The sequence below is a fragment of the Callospermophilus lateralis genome, chromosome 5, assembly GCF_048772815.1.
Source record: "Callospermophilus lateralis isolate mCalLat2 chromosome 5, mCalLat2.hap1, whole genome shotgun sequence".
NCBI lineage: Eukaryota > Metazoa > Chordata > Mammalia > Rodentia > Sciuridae > Callospermophilus > Callospermophilus lateralis.
In genome coordinates this window covers 8,495,955-8,508,452 of record NC_135309.1, presented here as the reverse complement: position 1 = coordinate 8,508,452, position 12,498 = coordinate 8,495,955, and the positions used below count along the sequence as shown (strand labels likewise).

Genomic DNA, 12,498 nt, shown 5'->3' with positions numbered 1-12,498 from the left:
TGGCATTATGTAAAAACGTGGATGTGTAACCGATGTGATTCTGCAATTTGTATTTGTGGTAAAAATGGGAGTTCATAACCCACGTGAATCAAATGTATGAAAGATGATATGTCATGAGCTTTGTAATGTTATGAACAACCAATAAAAAAAAGAATTTAATTTTAATCTATTTGTTTTTATTTCAACTACTGACATGCAAATTATTGAGAAGTCCCAAAGCACAAACTGTTTCATTGAAAATTTAAATGTTTATTTTAATATATCCACCCCGATAAAAATCATTCTTTAAATGTTAAGAGTGGAGGTGTAGTTCAGGGATTATGGCTCCTGCTGAGCATGCATGAAGACCTGAGTTCAATAACTAGCTATGCAGTAAAATGAAATAAATCCTATCCTGCCTACAAACTACAAGTGTTTCAAACATCGTTGAGTATACACCTGTTGTAGCAGCTACAGTGAAATAGAGGAAGACAGAAGCAAGATCCTTCAACATCTATTTTTTAACAGTTCCCTCTCAAAATTTGCAGTGAAATTCTTCTCAACTTTTTTTCTATGTATGTCTGAAACAATGCTTACCATTCACCCTCACATGGAGGTCTTGTGACAGCCTGGTTCCACACACACACACACACACACTGTTGGTCAGGCTGCCTCCTGAGCTGTACCTACCTGTGACCTGCAGGGCTTCAGCCTGTCGATGGCTTATCCTGCCTCCTTGTTCCCCTGGTTTCCTGTTACGCTGTGGGATTCAGTCCTGGGGTCACCTCCAGTATGGGAGAAACTAAGAAGCTGGGACTTTTCTCCCTGTCTGGAGATGGTCCGTGGCAGCTGAAGCACCTGGGCACAACAGGAACCCTGTTGGTTCCAGGCTCCAGCATCCAGAAGGCATTTTGTGTTCCAGCAGCACTGCAGGACGTGGGGACCTGGGTTGCTAAGGCGTCCGGCCTGTGGCTGGGCTACAGTCTCCACACTCAGTAGAGAGCGCACAGCAGATGCAGAGGGAGGAATGGGGTCCTTAGCTGACAAGCTCCCTTCTGTTCCACCAGCCTCACTTAGGTCATGGCCACTTTGTATCCAACTCCTTGCATGAAGTCTCTTCGGCTTGAAATTTGGGATGTTTTCTTTTATTAAACTGATTTAATGTGGTTACTATGTATCAGGTGATTTAAACAGAAATACAGTCCTTTTCTAAAGGTGCACGGTTGTTCTATGCTAAAAAACATCTCTAAATAAATAAATAACAAAGGGAAACAGTCCTTCCCACTGGTCTTGATTCTGGACAACACCAGAAAACACAATCTACAACATGTAAAAATTAAAATGAATGAATACAAGATGCTAGAAAGTTTCTGCACAGCAAAGAAAGACATCAACCAGATGCACAGGCAGCCTACCCAACAGAAAACAATATTGGCCAACTGTATACCACATGAGGGTTTAAAATCTACACTACAAGAGCAACTCAAGCAACATGACAGCAAAAATCAAATAATTCAATTTAAAAATAGGCATTTTTCTGAATTGGACAGACAAGTGGCCAAAGGTTTATGGAAAGCTGCTGAGCATCTTGGATGATCAAGAAGAGGGGATTAAAACCAGCTTGAGATACCAGTTCACACACGTCAGGGTGGTTATTGACAAAACCACGAAGTCAGGCATTGCAGAACATGTGGAGAACAAAGAACGCTTGCACCATGTGGAGGAATCATATATTCTGGCAGCTATAATTGAAAGCTGCCTGAGACATTGACATCTACTAAAAAATGGGACTCCTAAGGGACTTGGTGAACCCATTTCTGAGTCTGTATCCAATGTAGTGAAATAAGCTCCTCAAGAACATGTTCTCCATATTTATTGTGCTGATGCCCAGAGGAGGCAAGACATGGAAGCCAACTTCTTGTCTGGCAGAGGTGGATAGATGAGGAAGACGTGGCATGTAGCTGTCTATATCTACAGGCATATAGACATATAGAATGGGTGCCACTCAGTCCACAGAAGGAGATACTGCCACTGAGATCCCATGGGTGGAGAACTCCAGGAGAAGTAAATGAAGGCAGATACAGAAAGACAAGCGGTGCATGGCCTCAGGTCTATGTGGAGTCTAAGTAGGAGGGACAGATGCAGAGAGTAGGTGATGGTTGCCAAGGGCTGGGGTGGTAGGGACATGTTGACAGGGAGGACAAGTTTTCAATTACAATGCAAATACATCTGGAATTATAAAACATAGGACAAGGACTTTGGTTAAGAGTACCATGTGGTATGTGTGAAATTATTCATGAGAGCATATTTTAACTGTGCTCAGTGCAAAGATGTGAGTAAAGATGTGAGGTAATGAATGTGTTAGTTCACTCATTCCAGTAATCACATTCAGCATACCAAATTCTACAACTTTACATTTTATACCTACACATATACAAGTTTTTCTCTTCATTCATACCTCTCTATATTTGATAAGAATCAGTGGACTATAGCTAAACAGAATGACTCTTAGATTGTTATATAACTATTTATTTTTACAGTATTTCAAATTTACAGAGAATTAGCAGGATAAAGATGACTTCTACTAATTCCCATGTACCCTTAACTTCTACACATCTATGAGGAACCCTGTAACTCCTTTTGCTTCACAAGATATTTTTCTGTCTCCACCTCATCAGTTGAACACTCATAACCACATCCTCTAAATATCAACAATGTGTTTCCTAATAATATGATTTTTCTCCTAGTGAGGAAGAAAATCCTTGTCAACTTAGATATATAAGGTGGATCGGGGAGCTGCATGAGGACCCTGAATGCACAAGCAGAGGACAGAGGAGGTTCACCACTGAGAGGAGCAAAGGGGTGCAGCACTATGGAGTAGGAGCCCAGGAGACGGCACCAGGAGATCTTCATCATCTGATGTGGAGAGAAGGAGAAACCATGGAACCCAAATCCCCTACTTTACTGTTTCCTGAAAGACAGGTCCCACATTCAACATTTTCCTCAGAGCCCCAGTGACATCCTTGTTCCTGAAACTGTAGATTAAGGGGTTCAGCACAGGGGTGAGAATGGTGTAAAACACAGACACCACCATGTCCTTCTGAGGGGTGTGGTAGGAGCTGGGGAGCATGTAGGTGTAGACGGCAGCACCATAGAAGAGTGTGACCACCATCATGTGTGAGGAGCAGGTGGCCAGGGCCTTCCTCCTGCCCTCTGCTGAGTTCATTCTGTGGATGGTGAGGAGGATGCAGGAATAGGATCCTGAAATGACTGTCACAGGGATGAGGATCATGAGGACACAGCAGAGGTACATGAGTGTCTCATAGAGTGAGGTGTCTGAGCAGGAGAGCTTCAGTACAGCGGGGACTTCACAGAAGAAGTGCTGGATCTCCTGGGATCTGCAGAATGGGTAGGTCAAGGTGACAGGAGTCAGCATGAAGCCATCCACTGATCCCAGGAACCAGCAGGCAGATGCTAGGAGGAGACACACTCTGTGGTTAATGAGGACTGGATAGCGAAGTGGATGGCAGATGGCCGTGTAGCGGTCATAGGCCATGGCTGCCAGAAGGAAAAACTCAGAACCTACTAGTGTCACATAGAGGAACATCTGTATCCCACATTCAGGGACTGAGATTGTACTCACACCCAGCACCTGGTCCAGGAGCATCTTGGGCACGGTGATGGAGATGGACATCATGTCCATGAGGGATAGCTGGCTGATGAAGAAGTACATGGGGGTGTGGAGTTTGGCACTGGAGTGTATCAGGATGATCAGGACAGCGTTTCCAGACAAGGCCATCAGGAAAACCAGAAAAATGACCATACAAAGAAGAGCTGGGTGTTGGGATTGCCTGAAGAGTCCCACCAGAATGAAATCTGCCCACCCTGTGTGGTTGGTCATCCAGGTGGTGAAGTCCATGAGGCTCCACTTTGGCCACTAAGAAAGCTTTGAGTTAATGTTGTACAGAGGGCTGAAGTGACTTCTTAGCTGCCATACACCTGTGAACCAGCCTGATTGTGCCAACCAGAGGATGTTCCAGAGTCTGTAGATCCTAGGAGTTCAGATGACCTGTAGTAAACAAGATTTTTTTAAAAGTATCTGAAAGCTCACCTGTGGGTGAAGTGAGTTGGTAACTTGTAGTGAGGTTGCAACAGTTCAAGTTCATGAGATTCCTGAAGAAAGTAGTTTGTTACTACCAAATGCATATTTTCAGAATCATTGTTCAAAAAAGTAGGGGACATTTGCAAACAAGGGGAATCACTAATTCCTGAGTTTAAGTTATTCAAGTGTGAAATAAGTGTTAATATTTCTGGTTTAACAATCTGGTTTTAGCTGGCATCCAAAGACTCTCAGATCTTTATGGTATATTCGAAATGTTTAAAAAGTTGCTGAGACATAATTTGTGGAATGCATATTTAACATTTGGACCCCCAAACCTATAGGACCAGGACATGTGGGGAGGTTCTGTGAGTCTGGAATGACTCTGCTATTCTCTCCAGCACACTGCAGTCTACACACAGGACCAAATCTTTTGAGACCTGAGGGGCACCCACCCATAAAGATCCAAGGTCATGACTGGTTTCCAACCTTTACTCTTGCTACTTCTGACCTCCCCTTCCTCGTCCACTCTGCCTGAGACATAATAAGAATGATACCTGACCCCAGGTGTGTTGAGTTTGAAGTAAGGCAAAGAAATGAAAGTTTCCTGAATTCTGACTTCCAAAAATGAAGAAACAGGCATGCTGTTGATTGACATCTGCACTACCCACTGTTCAGAACCTGTCCTAGACCTGGCGGTCACTGCTATTATACTATGAGATACCATCCTTCATTTCTCCAATTTGGGTACCTATTTATATCTCCAATACTTGATTTTCAAGATTGCATGAGAAAAGACATGCAAGTAAATCTTGCAATCAACTGTAAAGGAAAATATTTGGATTTGACAATTTTTGTGTTGTTATTTATATAAAATGAATAAAGTTTAAATATATATTTAAATAAAGGCAAATATAAACAATGGTCTGAGATAGTTATCAGTTTGACCCTGACTAAACACAGCTTTGTGGAAAGGCGCATCTGCTTGAGCACAGCCAGGGCTCCTCCTGGTCCATCTTCAAGCTCTGTCATTTGCACTCAATCTCAGGTGGAGAACAAGCATTCAAGGATCACTGCTATTCACAAAAAAGGCTTTGGCTGTTTTGCCAACACCATCTGCTTTATCAATAGCCACAATCAATTTTCATGGAAATTGAGAGACAGTGAGTTAACAAAACCACACAGATAGATCTCAGAGGTAGGTCACATTTGTCTGCTCTGTCTTGATGCTCAGCCACCTCTCTGTAGATGCTGGACAATGTTAAAGGGCTTGTTATCCTGGCCTGCACTTCTGGGGTCATTCTACTTCTCTACAGGGAAAACACCACCCAAAATATTTGAGGCAGGATTTTTATATAGTGACAAAATAAGTAAAAAGGGCAATGAACATTTCCACCTTTCTTAAGAAAATCAATAATGGCTTCTTCCATGAACTATTAAAGAGATTGAATCTTTCCAATCTTCTGTCTCTGAAAATTTAACTGTTAAATTTGATTTTCTATCAGCCTAATGGTCTGATGTCTCTTCTCTCTAGAAAGACTAGCAATAGCTACAATTCAGAGGTTATTTTTTTTTTTAAGAAAGGAAAGTTGAAGCACATTTTCTCCCTTGTAGTATTTCCTAAATCAGATGTGATAGTCCACTTTTGACAGCCCCTGCTGGGAGGCACTGAAGCAGTGGACACACTACACGGATTCTGATTCTGTAGCCCTAGGGTCCAGCATGACTGAGACCCACTGCAGAGGTGGACAGCAGGAGAGGTGCAGGCACAGGGACAGAGATGGTAGGTGGGTAGGGGGTAGTAGGTGGATGATAGACAGAGGAGAGAGACATGATCGACAGATAGACTTCCTGTCCATGAAATCCTAACCTGTTGGCAGATGAAGGCTGAGCTCTTTGGAGAATTTGAGATCTTTCCCATGAACTAAAATCACACCTTCTGTCCTGTCAGCTTCTGTGGACAAAGTGGAGCAAGGAATGGTCACAAACAGCTGCATTGAAGACAGGGGCGAATTTTCTGAGAGGACAGAGGAGAGAGGGGGCAGTGAGGGAGAAGCTCTGCCACTGTTCCAGAGCCCAGAACCCGAAGAACACAGAGGACCAGGGACATAGTCTGCTCCACATCCTGTGCCTGTCCCACCTGCTCTCTTACTCTTCTCTAGGCACCTGCATACGTTTGAATGGAACAGCCTGAGACATGTTTAACTTGGGGAATTGGTGACAATTTTGGTAGACAAACACACAGCCAACTTATTAGCCAACAGCACCCAGGAATTGCTGACCACACTCTGCCTTCCCCAGAGCCTCTGAGGTCCTACTCTTCTTATTTCCTCCTAGTACAGACTGACAATCCAGGGTCTCAGGGTCTCTGCCTAATATCACACAAGTGATCCCAGGGTGGGCAGTGTCCCACCCCAGGGTGCAGCAGAGCGCCTCACTGCCTCAGTGTACTTGGAAAGCAGTGTCCTCCCTCTGCCATGGACAACTTGGGTATGGTCAACTCACCGTGTGTCATCAGGGAAAAATGAAGATGCTCAGGACACTTGCTTCCATCATTGCTGCGACCTCAGGAGTTCCCTCCACCTGAAGCAAGGTCAGCCCTTCTCCCTCTGCAAATTTGCAGTCTCAGGACAAGTAATGCAGCTTCCTACCACCATCTGAAGCATAAGAAGGAATATATAACATTATATGTTCATAAATAATTGGAAATAAAAACTCAAAATTTAAGATGTTACAGTAAAAAAATGTATATGAAAGTTTTATGGTGAAAACATTTTTCCCAGAAAAACAGGTGATAGAGAAAGATGAGGAAATGCTGTGAGGACATAACAGAGCACCTCAACAGCAGGACAGCAAGCCCAGCACAGCCATGGCCCTGAGCTCCAGGGCCGCCTGCCTGGCTGAACTCACCTCAGAGCACGCTGCGCCTCACCCAGATGGCCAGGGAGTGTGGCCTGGCTAAGTCACCAGGAAGAGGAGGGTGGCGTCACCCCTGGTTTAGGATGCTCACAGGGGACTGGATGAGACATGTCTGTTCACAGATCCTCTGGGGTCTTGAGGACACTGCAGTTAGAGCTAAGAAAGCAGCAGAGCTCTCTGGGGCACAGCTCTGGGTCATCCTCATCCTGTCCTGTCTCCCTCTTTGTTCAACTCTAGGCTTCACCAATGTTGACAATCCTTTCCACTCTCACCCTGTCTACAACACCTGATCAGTGACATGTAGGAGGATTTATTCTGGATTGGTTTATCAAACACCCGTGTGTGTGTGTGTGTGTGTGTGTGTGTGTGTGTGTGTGTTTGAGAGAGAGAGAGAGAGAGAGAGAGAGAGAGAGAGAAAGAGAGAGAAAGAGAGAGAGAGAGAGAGAGAGAGAGAGAGAGAGAGAGAGAAAGAGAGAGAAAGAGAGTGTGTGTGTGTGTGTGTGTGAGTGTGTGTGTGTGTGTGTGTACTCGTGTGATCTTCAGGTGGATTCTGTGAGACACTATCATTCATGGGGATGTAACCTGAAGCTCAGAGTTCAACTGATGTGTCAAAACCATCACCCAGGTCAGTGCCGTGGGTCCCCCTCTGAACTTCCCCCCACTCTATGACCTCACTGCTTGTGCTCCTTGTTTCATGTCGTTCCCTGGCTTTCTAGGTCACTCTAGTTTAGAATTTAATTTTAATCTTTATAAAATTTTAATTACTGACATGAAAATTATTGAAAAGTCTCAAAGCACAAACTGGTTTAATGAGAATTTAAATAGTCACCTAGATAAAAATTGTCCTTTAAATGTTAAATCCCTAGAGTGGACATGTAGCTCAGTGGTAGAGCTACTGCCTAGCATGCCTGAAGTACTGAGTTCAATGCAGTAAAATAAAATAAAGTCCTACAAACTGAAGGTGTTTCAAGCATCTGTTGAGTGTACACCATGTCGTAGCAGCTGAGATAAAACAGGAAGTCAGAAGCAGGCCCACCATCTTGGACTTTGCCACCAATTCCCTCTCAGCTTTGTTCCTGTGTACATTCTGGAGCCATGTTAGTCATTTCCCCTGAGCTGGAGGTTTTGTGATGGCCTTGTTCTACCACACTGTCTGTTGGTCAGGCTGCTTCCTGCAGCCACCTGACCTGTAGGTCTTCAGCCTGCAGATGGCCTGTCCTGCCTCCTGGGTCACCTGGTTTCCTGTAAGGCTGTGAGTTACAGCCTAAGGACCATTGTGGGATGTGTGGAATAAACAAGTTGGGTCTTTTCTCCTGTTTCTGGAGGTGGTCACTGGCAGCTGAAGCATCTGAAGGCAAAAGGGGCCCTTTGGACTCTGGGCTCCGCAGAACCCTGTGGACTCTGTCTCTGTGTGATTATTTTGTGCAGCCCACTTCACCCAGTTCACCTGAGTGTTTAGTCATGGAATGCAACATGTGTGTTCATCAACAGTAGAAGGTATTAATAAATAATGATGTGGTTAGGCAATTCAATCCTACACATAAAAGCCAATAAGTCCATGAAACTTACAACAGGGATCAACTGCAGAAAATCCAGAGCAGAGCTAGGAAAAGCAGATCCCAATGGACCACGCACAGTGGCCACGGACTCCCACCTATTTGATTGACATGGGGTTGGTGCCTAAGGTCAGGTATTCCAGGGCAGAGGGGGCTCAGGCCTCCTGGGCAGCTGCCCCACTTCCTCCTCAGGGATCCTGACTGGGAAGATTCTCTTCCTAGTGTTAAAAGTAATGTGAAGGAAGTGGCAGGCTCAGGCAGGCACTCAGTCACAAGGCTCTTCATTAGTCAAATATCAGTGGTTGGAACCCAGAGAGTGGCTGGGAATCCTCCCATCTCCCATCTCCATCTAAATACTAGGGTCCCAACTTCAATAAAGACTTCAGTTTTCCTTTTCATGCTGTTTTCCAGAATGGCAGAGGGATAAACGAAGGGCTCATTAAAAACCAAGGAAACAGCCAGACATGTGGTGCTGCCCACCCTTGCCTTCTGGTTTACTTGGGTCCTGCATAAGTTCATGCCTTTCTGTATTGCTCCTGCTCAGATAGGAACCCCAGGAAAGTATCTGTTCTGCCAGGTGAAGGAGGAAGGAAGGGCCCAGCTTCAGTGAGAGGCTGAGCCTGCATTAGCCCCCTTCACACAAGTCTTAAGGCCTCAGAAAGAGTTTCTGTATCTCCCTCCTTACAGGGGGCCTCATGAGAAAGCAGCCACCGCCATTGGAGGGCGTTGAGCCTACTGAGCTTCCGAAGTCAGGGCAGATTGGACCTGCTCATCTCCTGTATCAAACAGGGGGCAGCACCGATGCCCCACTCCCACGGCTTCCCCAAGTCAGGGCAAGTGCAACTGAGCTTTCCACTCAAGCACAAAGAGCAGGTAGAATGCTGAGGAAAATGAGGTGGAACTCATGTCAGCCTCCCCTGGGGCACTGTTGGCATGGAGCACTAGCTATAGCAATGAGTTCCACTGGGCTCCTTATCATGCTCTGGGTCCCCACTGTGCCCAAAGAGGGTTACTGACTTCCCCTCTGCGGGTGGAGTGCTTGGTATTTCAGTAGATATAGAGTTGAGGATTCGACTTTCACAGCACGCACATGGTGAAGCCAGAATTCATGAAGGGCCAGGCCTTCCCAAATTATCACAGGCCTTCAGGGCCATCATGGTATAAATACTGGAACAGTAAGTGACAAAATATGTTTCTAAACATGAGATGTTTTTCCAAAGAAAGGCTTCTCTGCTGCCTACTTGAGGCAGCGTCCCTTGGCACACCTCCAGCAGGCTGCAGGTTTCCGTCATGTCCTGGTGAAAACAGTGGGAACCATCACTCTGAGAACCTGCTGTTCTCTTTACTTAAGCCAGGAAAATGAAATAGCCTGTTTCTTCACCTCCTCCCAGTGAGCACGTCGTTTAGCCTGTCTAGACCTGGTGTCCTGGGTTGAGCCTCTGGGTCACACCCACTGGACTCCACACCATGTAGCATGGTGCTGGCTGCTGTGCCAGGTTAGGAGCCTCCCCAGAGCCCAGCTCCAGGCGAACAGCAGGCCCTTGGATTCAGCCTGTGGCCCTCTTCTCCAGAAGGCCTCGGTGTCCTGTAGTGGTCTAGGTTGTGTGGTTTCTGGCTCACATATCTTCACCTGCTCCTCCCTCCTAGAGGAGTGAAGTTTGGTTCAGGGTCAGAAATCAGTGCCTGCTGGAGATGTCATCCATTTGTGCAGCCCCAGTGTACTGTGTGTCTTAGAGAAAAGGTTCTCCCACAACTTGAGTTTAGATAGACCCCACGCGGTCCCCCATCTTTAACCATCGTGGGTGCTGCTGGTACAAATCTTTGCAGAACTCCAGCTTTCAGTGAATTCTGAAGCTCATCCCTGTCCCACTCCCCAACCAGCTTAACAGGAGTTAACACGTTGGGGAGTGGGACTAACATGTTGCGGGAGCCGCAGGCAGATGTTGAAATTCTCCTCTACGAGATAGGAAATATCATTTAAAGCCTTGGTGTCAAGTCATATCCTCAGTCTCTTTGTACTAGCAAAAACCATGGGTTTCCTCCCTGGATGATCTCAGAGTTAATATCTCAGATTCTCAAAATATATAACACAGGGGACAATGGCCTGACTCAGAGCACCACCTTACTCTCTTATCCCCAGAAAATCTGGCACCTTGATGCCAAGTTTCTATAAAGTCCTGCTAACTGAGCTCTGTATTTTAAGAATATACCTAAACACAAGCCCATTTTTATTAAACTCATCAGGACACAGCTCTAACTCTTCGATATGAACTGAAGGCCTCCAGAAATGTAAATAAATCTAGATAAATAAACAACTCTGTTGTTTCAAGCAAACTCGTTTGTGGTGATTAGTTATGAACCAGCACCTGACCCCAGCTTCAGATACTAAGATGACAGATGGAGATGGCTTGTTTAGAATGCAAACCTTTATCACAGTGGACAAGAGCTCAAGGGCAAACATGTCCTGCTTCACAAGGAACACAGTCCTCAGCACTCAGAAGGGAGCATGTGTCTCCTTAGCAGGTCAGTGCCCTCCATGTCACATTCTTGAGATCTGGCTATTGAGAGAGAGGGTGTGGCTAGCAAAGGCTCGCCACAGACAACCCAGAAGGATGCAGCCATTCACCAGTTTGCAACTCCTCCTACCCAGAGAGCTAGGAAAACATGTCTTCTGTCCTGTTTTATAATTCTCTCCATGGCAAAGAAATGTCATTGGTTTATTTTACAAGAATATGAATGCCTGTCTGTGCAAAAGCATTTAGAGAGTAAGGGAGCATTGTAGGACACTGCTCTCTCATTGTAGGACAGGTGCTCTCCTCTGAGCACCCAGCCCTTTGCCCAGGGAAACCACTGCCAACAAGTGCAGTGCAGATGACATCTGACGAGTTGAGGGTATCCTCTCCATGTTGCTTTCCAGTTTTGCAGACTTGGGTGAGACTGACCTTCCTGTTCCCAGTGCCCAGGTGTTGGGGAGCAGGAATAAGAGTGTTTCCCCAGAGAGTGTTATGAGGTTAGCTGATGTAGTCATGCCACCAGTGCAGAAAGACTCCATAGGCTCTATGCCCTCCCACAGCGACTGTGCAGGCATGAAGTCTGCCCAGATGGTTCAGTGCACAGTCCCTTAATAGGAAATGTCTGGATTTGAGGTCTGCAAGTTTGCAGAAGGTGCTCCTGACACCCCATCTGCTTTGGCCCCTGCAGGGTTACCTTTTGCTACCTCCTCTCTGCCCACCTGCAGGTCCACAGCAGGACTCTGGACATTCAGCCTCCTGTTCCCTCCTCCTCCCTGTACTCAGCTGGGTGCCACACCTGCATGTTCAGACAGTAGCTTCTTCCTCTCTGGGAAGCCATGCCTGAGGCATTTGTACTAAGTGTCCCACTTACTGTGTGTGTTTTTGGTCATGTGCATCATCATGGGAGGGTAAGCCCCTGAAGACACTGGGCTTATTTCATATTCCTCTTTCATATTCCTCCTCCTTAGCTCAGCACTAAGGAAGGACTTTGGGTCAACACTCTTTTGTGCCTTAGTCTGGGAAGTCACATTTGTTTGAAAAGTTGGAATCATGAAGAAGACAAGCACTAATGTCAGAGGAGTAAATTACTTTTTAAAAAAGTATTAATCTTAATAACATAAATTCAGAGGAGAGCAAAGGGATAGAGCCTCCTGCTCAGAACTATACAGTGGAGAAAGGAATAGACATTTAACAGGAAATGATGAGCTGGGATTAGAGCAGCAAAAATTATAGTACTATAGAATTTTTGAAAATGAAAATGTGGAAGATAAAACAGAAAAAGAATATAGTTCTTTATATGTTGGAAACAATTAATTTATGAGTAATAGTTTCACAATTTATTCATTTATAAGCCTTTTGCTAAGATTTAGATCAAGGTAATCCATCAACAATTTGTCCTAAGGCCTTTTTTGAACCAATCTTATTAAATAAA

The 12,498-nt window shown here is 45.2% G+C and overlaps 1 protein-coding gene across 1 annotated transcript; it reads right to left on the bottom strand.

Moving 5' to 3' along the window:
* Positions 1–2,935: 2,935 nt before the first annotated feature.
* Positions 2,936–3,898, bottom strand: LOC143398926 (olfactory receptor 2T29-like). Its single transcript, XM_076855634.1, has one exon. The coding sequence runs from the start codon at positions 3,896–3,898 to the stop codon at positions 2,936–2,938; it is 963 nt and encodes a 320-aa protein (XP_076711749.1).
* Between the last annotated feature and the right edge of the window lie 8,600 nt (positions 3,899–12,498).

Coding starts and splice junctions, on each gene's coding strand:
- LOC143398926 (XM_076855634.1), bottom strand. CDS start 3,898: ATGGACTTCACCACCTGGATGACCAACCACACAGGGTGGGCAGATTTC.